General features: G+C 40.0%; 1 protein-coding gene across 8 annotated transcripts in view; it reads left to right on the forward strand.

The window, feature by feature from the left end:
- The window catches only part of ptprsa (protein tyrosine phosphatase receptor type Sa), a 212,590-nt gene extending 202,687 nt beyond the window's left edge, over positions 1-9,903 (forward strand). For all 8 annotated transcript variants that reach the window (XM_086116116.1, XM_086116119.1, XM_086116120.1 and 5 more), the window contains 5 exons: positions 404-530; positions 616-741; positions 3,461-3,615; positions 6,113-6,248; positions 7,498-9,903. In XM_086116116.1, the coding sequence (XP_085972242.1) occupies positions 404-530; positions 616-741; positions 3,461-3,615; positions 6,113-6,248; positions 7,498-7,566 (613 nt within the window). In that variant the 3' untranslated portion in view covers positions 7,567-9,903. The remainder of the gene's footprint in view (positions 1-403; positions 531-615; positions 742-3,460; positions 3,616-6,112; positions 6,249-7,497) is intronic.
- Positions 9,904-12,903: the final 3,000 nt, after the last annotated feature.

Consider the following 12,903-nt stretch of genomic DNA (forward strand, 5'->3'; position numbering starts at 1 on the left):
ACAACAAGTCCGCAAACGGTCCGCAAGAAGCAGCGAAAGTCAGCAAAACAACAGCGAGTCACATAGAGCAACATATACAGTACTACATGTATATGTTGCCTGTACTTTGTTCATACACTAACCTAACCTAACTGATACATGTTTAAATCTATTAGTATACAGCATTAAGTTATGTTAATTACAACAAAACTTACATGCATGTATACCATTAAATTTGGCCTTATAAATATTTTTTTATACTCATACACATGTTACATGTACTTATACGGGGGGTCGCTACTTGGCGGATTTTCGTTTATCGCGGGTGGTTTTGGTCCCCATTAACCGCGATAAAGGAGGGATTACGGTATTATTTCTAATATAAAATAACGGAACATAACATGATGTAACTGTATTTCTAAAGGCAACAGAAAGCCTACATTGCCACACAGGGCCCTCTGGCAGAAACTACAGAGGACTTCTGGAGAATGCTCTGGGAGAACAACTCCACCATTGTAGTCATGTTGACCAAACTGAGAGAGATGGGAAGGGTATGACATGAACTCACACACTCAAATCGTATCAATGGTATGATCCATTTTAGCCACGATTAAACGTCTTTATCCGTTGATGCAGGAAAAGTGTCACCAGTATTGGCCAGCAGAGCGCTCTGCTCGGTATCAATATTTTGTGGTGGATCCCATGGCTGAGTACAACATGCCTCAGTACATCCTACGAGAGTTCAAGGTCACAGACGCCAGGGTAAGAGGATCAGAAACGCAAATCAAGATCAGTGTCCCCAGCTTTTGCAACCACTTTTTTTTAGGAACCGTAAGCGGTAAACATGGAAGAAAAAAAATATATTGCCGGGTTTATTCTGAGCCCAATTATCTGGGATAATTTCAAATGGCAGCAGCACTGCAGCAACAACGTAAAACCGCTTTTGTTCTCCAACAAGGCTGACATCAGCAATTATTTCCTAGGCTGTGTGGCAGCTAGTTAGTTAAATGTCTTCCTGTTGCATATCAACCACCCCTCACACGCACGTGTCATATTGTAGTATGCACATAATCATGCACAGATACATCGTGGTAATTGCGAATGAATGCAGTGTAAGCTGGTCTACCAACAACATCCAACCATCCAATTATTTTTATTCATACCCGTGAACGCTGCTGCACACGCAAACAATGCTGATGCTGTCGAAAATAATACTGTATTCAAATCTAACGATAAAAGGTAAAGAAAAGCAAATTGATTTACATTTGACTAAAATGCAGAGCCATAATTTCACAGCAACAAATTGGACCAGTTCACCATTACAATTGTGCTGTGTTTTTGTTTAGTTTTTTTGGTTTGTTTTTGTATTTTTCCCCCCCAAAAAATCAACATGAACCTCTTTGACAGGGGCAATTTTGATCTGGCGTCACACATAACAGCACGTTATTAATCACAGTATCTCTGGAATAAAAATCAATTTTAACACCAGCGTAAAAAATATGATTGTTCAGCATTGTCGTTTCGTTTCTCACAAGGTCTTCTTTTATTATATGAGAAGAGCAGCTCCAGCAGCAAGCTAACTGATGCAGATCATCAATGTTGGAGAAAAACCAACATGAGGCAGCTTGAAACTGATAGTGCAAGTTAATTTTTCAAGATGTTAAGGCATTGGCGAGAAGTGCTTCAATTGTAGCTGCGCGGGAGAGAAATGCATGTACGTTCTGCTATTTAGATTCGGAAAAACATTAGCGCCGAGTGGGGAAACAACTAGAATCAACCCCATACAGTGTTGTCAATGCTTACATGTTTGTTTGATTAAATGAGTGTATGCTTGCGCACAATCTGTTGCAAATAGCATCGCGCGCCCGCCTCAACACTCACATCTCGCGAGCCAGTCACGTATTTAATCACACAATTTGACACGCAGAGCGGGCCCTCAGGTTGTGTGTTAAGATACCCCCCCCCACCCCTCCTTACTGAGCACGTGGCCCATTGTGTTGCCTTTGCCTCTCTCATTTTATTTTTAATCCTCCGACTGAGGCGTGATGTTTTGCAGATGAAAGACAAAGGACGAAAAGAAAGGAAACATGTTGTGTAGCAAAACATCAAGACAAACATGGCCTTTTACAAAACCAGGTGGCGTATGCAGATTAGTGCGATCGAATCAGTGTACTAAACATGTAAGAGCACATTGAGGCACGAAAAGCCGTTGAAAACACCAACAGCTATGATTTAAAAACATTAAAATGCGAATGTTGTGGATTTGATTATATTATTGTTATCCGGAAGTAAAATTCTTCTCAAGCAGTCATGTGATCAATATACTGCATGGCTGATACATTCCATGGTGGAGCCGTGGTATGTCATTGAATATTTGTAAAAGGGTGTTATGTTTCAACTTCCCATTTCCTTCAAAAACACGAAAATAGTTTTATTTCATGGTAACCTGACAAAACGTGCTGTGCATTTCTGCGACAAAACCAAGGCTTGTAAATTGTTGGCATATTTGTAGTTGCATCTGAACTACTGGAGGCAGTAAGAGCAATGTGGTTGACAGAAGCAGGGACATCACTTTCTATTTTCATCATCCAAACCCACAGCCCGCTAAACTAGTCATTTAGTCTCGCTTCTTAAGCCTCCACCCTCTCCCTCAACACTCTTCCGTCAAATTGTGCTATCGATCACAGGATTACACTATTCTACACGGTGTCTGGGACAAGACGCGTGGCATCCCAATGCACTATTGATTAGCTTCAAGTGGGAGCCATCGCACACTACACACCAACAAAAGCAGCAGGAGAGTAAACTGAATTATATTGCGAGACAAGGATACTTTTTATTAGATGACACTTTCAACCTACGCAAATGCTCGATGATGTGTTTCATTTTGACACAAAATGTGACCATTAGTGGTGAAGGTATACTGTTACTTGGGAATTTAATTCTTTGACATTTAATGTGGTGGGTTTTTCCATCCACCATCAATCTCATAAATATCCAACTCAGGATATTACTTGTCTACCTTAAAACCTTCACATATCTTCAGATGCTGGCAAGGCAAACACAGATTTTGAATATCTAACCTTTTCTCAGTGTTCACAATCAGTCTGTGTCAAATTGTATTGTTGAGCTTCTGAAAACGACATCTTGCCTGATGCTATGGCAAGATCATAAAGACGGCTGAGATGGGCTCAGGCACGCCCACAACCCTTGTGTGAGGTTAAGCAGTTCAGAAAATGAATGAAGTTTCAATAAGAAACATCCCAAGTTATTTGCGATGGCGAAGATGAAAGGTGCATTTCTGCACCACATGCGAAGTGAACACTTTGCAGGGACTACACACTTATCACTGATTTCCAATGTATTTTATTGATACAATGTCTTTTTTAACCACTCTATGTGTGTGTGGGGGGGGGGGGGGGGGGTTGTCGGTATTAGGCACTCTTTCTTTGCTACTCTCACTTCTTCCATGTTTCGACAGGATGGCCAATCCAGGACAGTAAGGCAGTTCCAGTTTACCGACTGGCCGGAGCAAGGCATTCCAAAATCCGGCGAGGGCTTCATTGATTTTATTGGCCAGGTGCATAAAACCAAGGAGCAGTTTGGACAGGATGGACCAATCTCTGTCCACTGCAGGTGGGAGCACTCTTAAATTGGTTAGGGGGGGGGAACACATCGACCCTGAGTTTCAGACTTAAGTCACTCCACTGCCAAGGACTTTTTTTTTCATGTTTTTTACCTTTATATAATCTCATGGAAAAAAAGTCCCTTCTTTTCAAAAAAATCACATGGTAGGGTAAAGGAAGGACTTTAAATGGCTGGCACTGATTAATAAACCAATAAAAAAACAATTTTAAACTGTTAATAAGGTTTTCTGTTGAAGAGAACAACCTCTGCATCTCATGACAAGCTGAAAACCAAAGACAGTCATTTTTTTCCTTTTTTTTAAACCAACACTAAAGCCGACCGCCTTCTGTGGCGTAGTCCTCACAGCATCACCAAGTATTATACTCACTCTCTTTGCCATGGTAATCCTGTGGACCTCCACAGGCCCATTTCTTTCATAATTGATAAGGCTGAGATGCAGCTTGGCATTTGCAAAGGGGAGGAACATGAAATAAAACAGCCATTCTTTTTGTTTTTATGATCCATGATGGATTCTAACACCCGGGGTGTAGATTCCAAGGTAACCTACATCATTAACTCTCGATGCTGGACTGGTATTTGCTTGTGGTCATAATCCAGAATTCAGATTATGGTATTCATATTTAGTGATGGGCCTTGAGAAGGATACGTCTTCTAGCTTTTGTAACTAAAAAATGGAAAACCCCCATCTCCTGATCATTTTTCTGATGGTAAAAAAAATAGTTTGGAGAAATATGCTGTGGAGCGTCAAACATAACGTCACCTTTCCCCATGTTAGGAAGATGATGTCACCAGCCATCAAATGGACTGCTGAGATTTGTAAGCGTTGTCAGTGGACATCTTGTCAATTTAATTCCAAGGAAAATCCACAACCATTTTAAAAGGCCCACTGTTTTGTAAAAATATCAGGAGACTAAATGCATTTATTTTTACGGAACTCAAGTCATCCCTTCAGCACTACTTCTTGCTTTGAAGTTTATGTGTTCATTGGTTTCATTCGCAGAATTACACAACACTACTTTGAGTTTATAGGAAGAGTTGGACCAAGGAAAGAAAACTCATTCAGTGCTGAAAAACAGATTTGTCACTTTTTTAACAGTACGAAGAGATGGCCTGCACTCTGCACAAGGTCATTCCAATGGTAAAATAATATACAGGGTGGTTGAAAAATGACTTCCGAACAACTCCCTTCAACATCTTTGAAAGTCTTTGGTACAAGAGACATCTTCCTTGAACTGCCATACAACCAAAAAGTTAACATGCAATCTCAATTAATTCATGTTTCAAAAGTATTTTGGTGAGGGAGTTATTTTTCATCCGCTTGCTTTTTTATTATTCTTTTTTCTATTTATATCCAACTTATCTTTTTAGAGTACGTGTCATTCAGCGTTTGATACCAAGATTGGATTCTTTGCACCCGCCTTGCTTTGTCATCTCTTGGTTGAAGGCATTGTCCTTTTCCCTTAGTCGGCGCCTTCCTCATCTGTCATCCCAATTTCTAGTTCCTAATCCTCTGCTCTATTCCCTCATTTCATTTCGATCCATTCATTCTCCCAGCCATCCTTTATTCCGTTCCCACCGAGCCCTCCGCTTCCACATCACCCCCGCCTCCACTCTTTTCCTCAGCCACTGTCTAATAGACTTTTGTGCGTTTTGTCATTAATTGCCTGATTACGTTCTGTGAATGGGAGACTCCAAATCCTCTCGATCGGCCACGGCTCGTCCAGCCTTTCTTATTTGGGGAGTGGATGCTATTGGTGAGAGAGGAGCACTAGGAAGGGGAGTTTGAGTCCATGTGACAAAGCTCTGATCGACTCCCTGGAAGCGGCTTTGGGTGGCCTAAGCGATACAGCAGGAATGAAAGTCAGGGAGGATGTTCGTGGGTGGCTGGAGAGATGGGTCAGCTCAGAACGACTGTGTTTGATACCATAAAGGTTTTTTTTTTAAATGGTCTCAAAACACTTGGGTCCAAAAGTGAGTTTTCTTCCTCACACAGACACACGCAGACACAGTCAACAAAATAGCTTTAGCATTTGGAGGAAGCCCAAATAAAATTGTTGTCATATCAATTATTGTTCCATTGGCGGAGTGGAAGTCATTTCGCAGCAAAGCAGCTTAGAGAGGCGGCTTTGAAGTATTTACGGATTCCGGTTTAAGACTCAAGACTGTCTTTCTGGACAGCAGCTGCAGCCAGAAAGATGTCAAGATGTTTTTGTAATTTATCTCACAATTCGATTGGTTGCACCCTTGTCATCTTTACCGTGACCTTGCCACCGGATTGATGGTAATCAAGGTTTTCAATTTGTTGCCCTTTGTCAGCCAAGAAGTTGACATTGCACAACGTGCATTTCAGAAGGGGGTCAAAGATGATTGTATTTCATTTGCAAGAGCTCCGAATGTTGCAACTTGCCCATGTGTGTAGACCTGTACATAGGCCTACGTGTTATTTCCATGCTTGATTAATTCGTTGAGATGTTCTCTCCGACAGCGCTGGTGTGGGCAGGACTGGCGTCTTCATCACCCTCAGCATCGTCCTGGAGCGAATGCGTTATGAAGGCGTTGTTGATATCTTCCAGACGGTGAAGATGCTCCGGACACAGAGGCCAGCAATGGTCCAGACTGAGGTCAGATGTCCCACACACACACACACAAATAAATCAAGTCATAACCAGCTATGAAGACAAACCTACAATATGGTTGTGGTTTAATTGGAACTTCAAGAAAAATGGGCTAAAGTAAATTGATCAGAATGTGACTTCAAACAAAATAGAATAAATTGGTTGCTGAAAAGCTTTCAAAACCAAACGTGCACGAAGATAATATGAAGGCCCGTCTTTTATCTGTAATTACGTCCCCCACTCCTAATTCAATTATCGGGTACATCCATTACCCTACACACAATTAACATCTCACCAATGGCATCACAGTGGTTTAGTGTGTTCTTTATTTTTGGAATTCAATCATTTTGTTTTGTTCTGGCAAGTCTCTTATGAAGAGACGGTTTGAGATTCACCGTACCCGATGTGTTGACTGGCTCGCGTTCTTTTCTTCCGTTACCATGGCAACTCAAAATGATCTATTTTAGCAATCTATGGTCTTCGTGTACCATACCTTACACACACACCTCCCGTCTTGTTGAATGTTTCAAGTTGCGTGCGCTGCTTCTACATACTTAATTATCTTTGCTATTTATTTATTGCCGTCTCATTTTGGCCTCCTCTTTATTTCAGTTTACAGTCAGCAAAGTGATTGGATATTCAACAGACAGTTGGATTTAAACACATTATTAACGACTGGAATTGAAATTTGCAAGATAAAAGGTTATGCCCTCTGTGGGGAATCTAATTAAACAACGTGGACATGGCAGCCCTCTCGACCAGTGGGGGATAAAAGCGCGTGTTCCAGAGGCAGTTTGACGGCATCTCATTAAACAGGAAGTGCGGTTGGTTTCAAGCGGTCCTTGATGCCTCGCTGCCCTGACAGTGGGTACCTATCTTTAGACAGCGCTTCCTGGCTTCAAACGCCGCCTGCGTTGCGGCAGGTTAACAGAGCGCCGGCCCACCTGGGATCTGCTGACCACCTGCCTCTGAACAGAATGTGCATGAATGTCCTCAACTTTGTTTGAGGGCAGCTAAATTTAATTAAAGTTGAGTGGAAGTCGCTATTAAATGACCTCCACAAAGTTTCGACTTTTACCGCACATTAGCTGTGCACTCGCATTAAATATCTTTTCTGGAAATAATCTGTATTAAAAAGCGGCTGTTTTTAGTGACACGGCGATCAAAGCGTTGCTCAAAGTACTGTAGAGATTATATTTCTGATATCTTTTTATTTTTCTCCCTCTGTGTTATGTTCTTCTTCTACAATCTACAGGATGAGTACCAGTTCTGCTATCACGCCGCTTTGGAGTACTTAGGAAGCTTTGATCACTATGCAACGTAAAAGCCCCCCCCCCCATGAGTGCTGTCACCCCGTCAACAGTCTCCTGAGCCATAGAAACTTGAGTTGTGAAACGGTGGTGTCACAACAACAACGACACCGCCATTGTTCATTCAGACGCATCAAAGCAAGATACCACATTTTTCGACATCACTCCGACCAGATTAATTTCAATCGGGCCAAGATAGCTCAGACCCCACAGTCAAGAAAAGAAGAATTGGCTCAAGCTGTGGGGGCGATCCAAGTGTCCGACTTCTTACCTTACCTCAAGTGTTTCCATATAGACATTGTAAACTTTCACTGAAATGTCACACAACAGACGAAGTACAAGGCAAGTAACCCATGAGATGGCTGTTGCCAAGACGGAGTGACTTTCTCTCGTGATTTTTGATATTCCTGGATGTAAAGGAAGTTCTGAGTCTTTCCGCTCCCCCCGCCCCGCCCTTTCCAACATATTTTGCGAGTTATATTTAGAGAAATGACCAAATTGTGGTTGCGGAAGGGGCGGTTCGCTCTCCCAAACGCCGGTCAACCGCAAGCAAGATGACGGCGTCTCGGGCGGGCAGAGAAACAGAAACGTTGCTCATGATGAGCAACGTTTGTTCGGAGAAAGTGAGACAGGACAAATCACGTCACGTGATCAGAAGGGAAGTTGTCAGGACAAAAAAGCAACATCACATATCTTAAAATGGGATTTCTCACCAACGGGACCCTCTCCTGAAAGTCAATCGAGAACTGTGGGAATCTGTGCCTGTAAAAAGAAGCAGTGGCTTGGTTGTTTGTGACCCATGTTTTTTTTTGTTTTTGTTTTTTTTGTGGGGTTTTTTTTTGCCAGCTTTGGAGTGTCAATCTGACAAGACATACATCTGATGAGAAGCTTTGCAACAAATCGAGAAGCCCGACAAAGATGGGCCACAAAGCCTTCCTTTGTGTACAGTGACAGATATTTCAATTTCTTCTTCTTTTTTTTTTTAATTCAAGTTTTCTTTTCAATCCAATCAAACATGCTGCTTATCTCATGTACGTGTGACTCTTGAAGTAGGTTTCATTTCAAAAGACACACACACACACAAAAAAATGGGGCTATTTCAATTACAAAACCCGGTGTTTGAAACATTTCCTTTATGATCCACTGTATACTCATTTGTTGCATTAAAAAGCTGTTTTCCTTGAACCCTCAGTACTCTTTGGGTGACGAAAGTAGAGCTTGTTAGCTCTCAAAGCTACGAGGAACATCTTCGGTACAAGTAACTTGCACATCCTGAAGAAAAATAACTTGAACAAAGTCCCCGCCAAAAAAAAAAAAAAAAAAATGCAGGTTGGATTTGACGCACTAATTTAAATGTCACTCCTTACGATCAGCTCAGCGGGCTTGTTTTTTTTTTCTTGTTTTTTTGGAGGTATCAATGCTTTGGTATGCGCCTCTTTGGATTCTGTGAAAGGTTCCCAAAAGATACGCGTCAAACAACCGGAGCGATGGACTGAACTGTGTGTAATCTTTTTGTATTTCCAAAAAAGCCTTATTGTTATTGTAACATTATAAAAAAAAAAAACATCAGTGTTGTATTACGATGATTTATTTTGCATTACATAGCTAACTTTCTTCTTTTCTTTTTTTTAACAGAGATGTTGTATTGCATTTTCTAAAAAAATGATAAAAAATAGCAAAAGAGAAGTGCTTATTTGTTCATATTCTGTTGAAAGACATTCTATTTTTTCACTTTAGAAATCTTCAGTATAACATGTCCGTGTGTACGTGCGCATATATACGGCACACGCACACATTCATATATATTTAAATGCAGACTATAGAAATATATCCATCACTCATGTTTTTTTTTTTTGTTGTCTTGCCCTACCAGCCCAGTGCTTGAAAATAAGGCGACTTCCCTTTTAATTTTCCATTTAAGCATTTATATTTTTTAAACCGAAGAATCCTGCGTGTCCCGCAATGGCAACAAACCTTTATTTGCCCCGTTTGGATCCTCATCCTGGTTCCGGTGAGGATATGCATTGCATTTTAAATAGAATTGCACATTCGATTTTATTTTGTAGCCATTAATGTTTGTTATTACTTTATTCCTTTTTCTTTTTTTTTTTGCAGCTGAGAAGAAACCTGCCCACATGATATCTAACAAATCGAAAATCCCATTCCATTTTTGTTGTTATTTGAATCTGCCAAATTTGACATTCAGTACTTGGTATGATCGTGTACAAGCTGAGACCCTTGGTTTTTGTATTGTTTTTTCATTTACTTTCCGACATATTATTGTGGTCATTATTTTTTTTGTTACATATACAAAACAATCTACATGTAAATAAACAAATATATAGATTATATGTATTTGTAAATCATTGGACCCTCAAGAGCTTAAACAATACAATGGAACTGTACAAGGAGTTGCTTGTCGCCAACTTGATCTTTGTTTCATTTTCTTCCCCGAGAAACAACTTTCTCCACTCCCGGTCCCTGACCTTTAACAGGTTCCATTTGTTTCTTTTTTTTTTTCTTCTTCATTCTATTTTCCCTTTGCAGTCAAATTTGGACGCAACTGATCACACACTTCAGTTCGGTTGTGCAAAAGAAAGCAAACATGCTCGTCAACCCAGCAATTTTCCCTCTGAATCTCAGTTATTGTTCAGTTACCATGACAAATAAACCACATCTAGTTTTGTTGCAATGTGACAAGTGTTTTGTTTTGGGGGTTTTTTAGACATTCTATGTGCAGCATTGCAGATTTTTGTTTAATGGGATGCAGAAAGAAATCAGAAGCGGAGTGAAACAAACGAGGGCAAAACCGAGACAACCAAAAACGTGCTGCAAAGTCACATTCTCAGCTGAAACTTTGACATGTTTCATCAAGAACAAAAATCCTCGCTGTGGAACTGATCGGAGCGCCCATGCCGAAGCTCTTAACTGTGGAGGTCTTTGGAAACTTATGTAATAGAACTTTTCGGACTTTGTTTCAACACCTGCTACAATCATTGGAGAATATCTGGCGGTGGGATGAACTGAAAATAAAGACACTAACAAAAGAATCAAGCATACTGACAGAATGATGAACTTCAAACTAGTTTTCATTTGTGTGAGGGCCAAGTGCTGTCACTTTCAAATTGTTAGATCTAACTGAAAGATGATTGGTTTGAAGCCACTGTGTGTGTAGATACGTTGACTTTGTATTAAAGAAATGTTGTCTGAAAAAAACAGTTTGCCCGGCATTTTATATTGTAACGTGACAACTGGATTTACTCAGACTTGCCAACATTATATGGAAAGAGACGATAAACTTTGAAAAGGGGCCAACTAAATAAAATAATAGGATTCCGCTGCACACCTCTTCTAAAGTATTGGAACAGAGAGGTGAATTCCTTTTCATTTTTTTCAAGACTGAAAACATTTGAGATTGACAAAAGAAATGAACATGAGAAAAGCTAGAAGTTGAACAAAAACAAAACAATATTTTTGCATTTATTTCCTGGGATTTATTATTTATTCAGATGTACCTGGAAATAAAAGCTGAAATGTCCAATGCTTGTCTTAAATTCATCTTTAAAAAAAAAAAATTAAAAAGAGCGATTGGCTTCACCATTTAAATACTTTAAAAGTTTGAACTGCAACTCGTGTGTCCACATTCTAGGGACTGTTTAAAAATATATCGGCCTCTACAGTAGGCTACTGTTTAAAAATACCACTTGTGTTCATGAGTGCATTCTCAGAATTCTGTGGCATATTCTTTTTAAGAAAAATGCATTGTCTAAATCCGTCAGCTGGGAAACATTCCAGCTCATCCTTGACTCTAATGCAGACATGCGCGATAGAAAATGAGATGTTGGACAAAATAATATGCTAGTCCCAAACCCCCTAACTACAGTACATTGGAAATTATGGAAAACCATCACATTATCATAGCAACATTGTTTCCAAACTTCTCCTTTTTGCTTCACTTTGTTGCAGCAGACCTCAAAAACACTTTCATCGTAGTGCAATGAATTGCAGGAAGACTGGTTTGAATGTCATTCTGTATCATGCCAAACCTGGTGCACAATTTAGATTTTGGGTTATTTGCCCTTAATCACAGAATTTTGTGCAGTACAATGTTTGCTTGATTATGACATTTCTCGATGATTCTTCATATTGAGTCACTGTCCATTTTTAGCAGCCTGCAACGTACAGTCAACTCAAGATAACACTGGAGTTGACTCACAAGCTATTTACAAAAGAAATGATGATAATAATGGGAGGAGGTGTGGAGGCGGCTTGAAATGTGAGCATTTGAAAATGCGTGGTGTTACGACACCCACATCTCCCAATGGTATAACTCACCTGATACCTACAATAATTAAAATTAATAAGAATATATAGCGAGCTTTGCTAGGTATGCAAAGAAACTATTCACAAGTAAAACAACATGATTTTTGTGTTTTGAATGGTGACTAAAGATCATTCTGTTTCAGGAGCAAAAAAAAAAAAAGGGTTTGCTTTGCATTCTGTCATCCGTGTCAAGGTCCGATTTGTGAAATATCACATTATTCATCCTTGACACTACTTGAAACCGTGTGGAAATAGGATTTGGTTGCAGCTTAGTGCAGGGGCAGCTTTTTTCAAGTGGGATACAGGGCAGAGGGCCACCCCAACAGCATGAAAAACTCGTCAGCGATTCGCTTTTCCATATTTAACAGAAAGTTTTGATATAGCAGTTTTAAAATTGTGATACCATATGCTGTTACAAGAGAGAGAGAGAGATTAGCAATGCCCAAAATGAAATGACATCATATACACACTTAAATAATTGCCTATCCATACTACAAGATGGCAGAAAAACACGATCTCTCTATAATAAAGTGTTGATGGGCTGAAGCTCCTCTCCGCGCTTCAACATAGTTTCTTGGCATCAAGAGGCCACAAGGTAGCACGAAACGAATACTTCTACATAAGAGTCGAATTTGGCCTGAGCACAAAAACAGCGAATAGGTAAGTTTTTCCAAATCAATGGTGGATAGATTCCCCGAAAATATGCAAAACGGGGATGAAACAGTCTGCGGACACCTGGTGCTGTACGATGTGGCAGTTGTAGTTAGACAAACCATTATACAATTGCAATAGGAATTGGTCATCTGATCGATTACAGCCACAAAAATAGTCAAGCACTTTTTAATTTGTTAATGGTCTTATTATTTTTAGTATTAGTATTTTTATTTATTTTTTCTTAGTTGTGCAAAGATTTGTGTGATCTTCCAAACAAGTCAATCTTCACGCCTGTTTGGTTTTTTTGGACACGAATGACTCCCTGTGTGGTGTCCTCTAATGACATCTATTTTTGTGTAATGTTTTATTTATTG

The sequence above is a fragment of the Hippocampus guttulatus genome, chromosome 7 (genome assembly GCF_054856545.1).
Source record: "Hippocampus guttulatus isolate MCC_2025c chromosome 7, RoL_Hgut_1.0, whole genome shotgun sequence".
Classification (NCBI taxonomy): Eukaryota; Metazoa; Chordata; class Actinopteri; order Syngnathiformes; family Syngnathidae; genus Hippocampus; species Hippocampus guttulatus.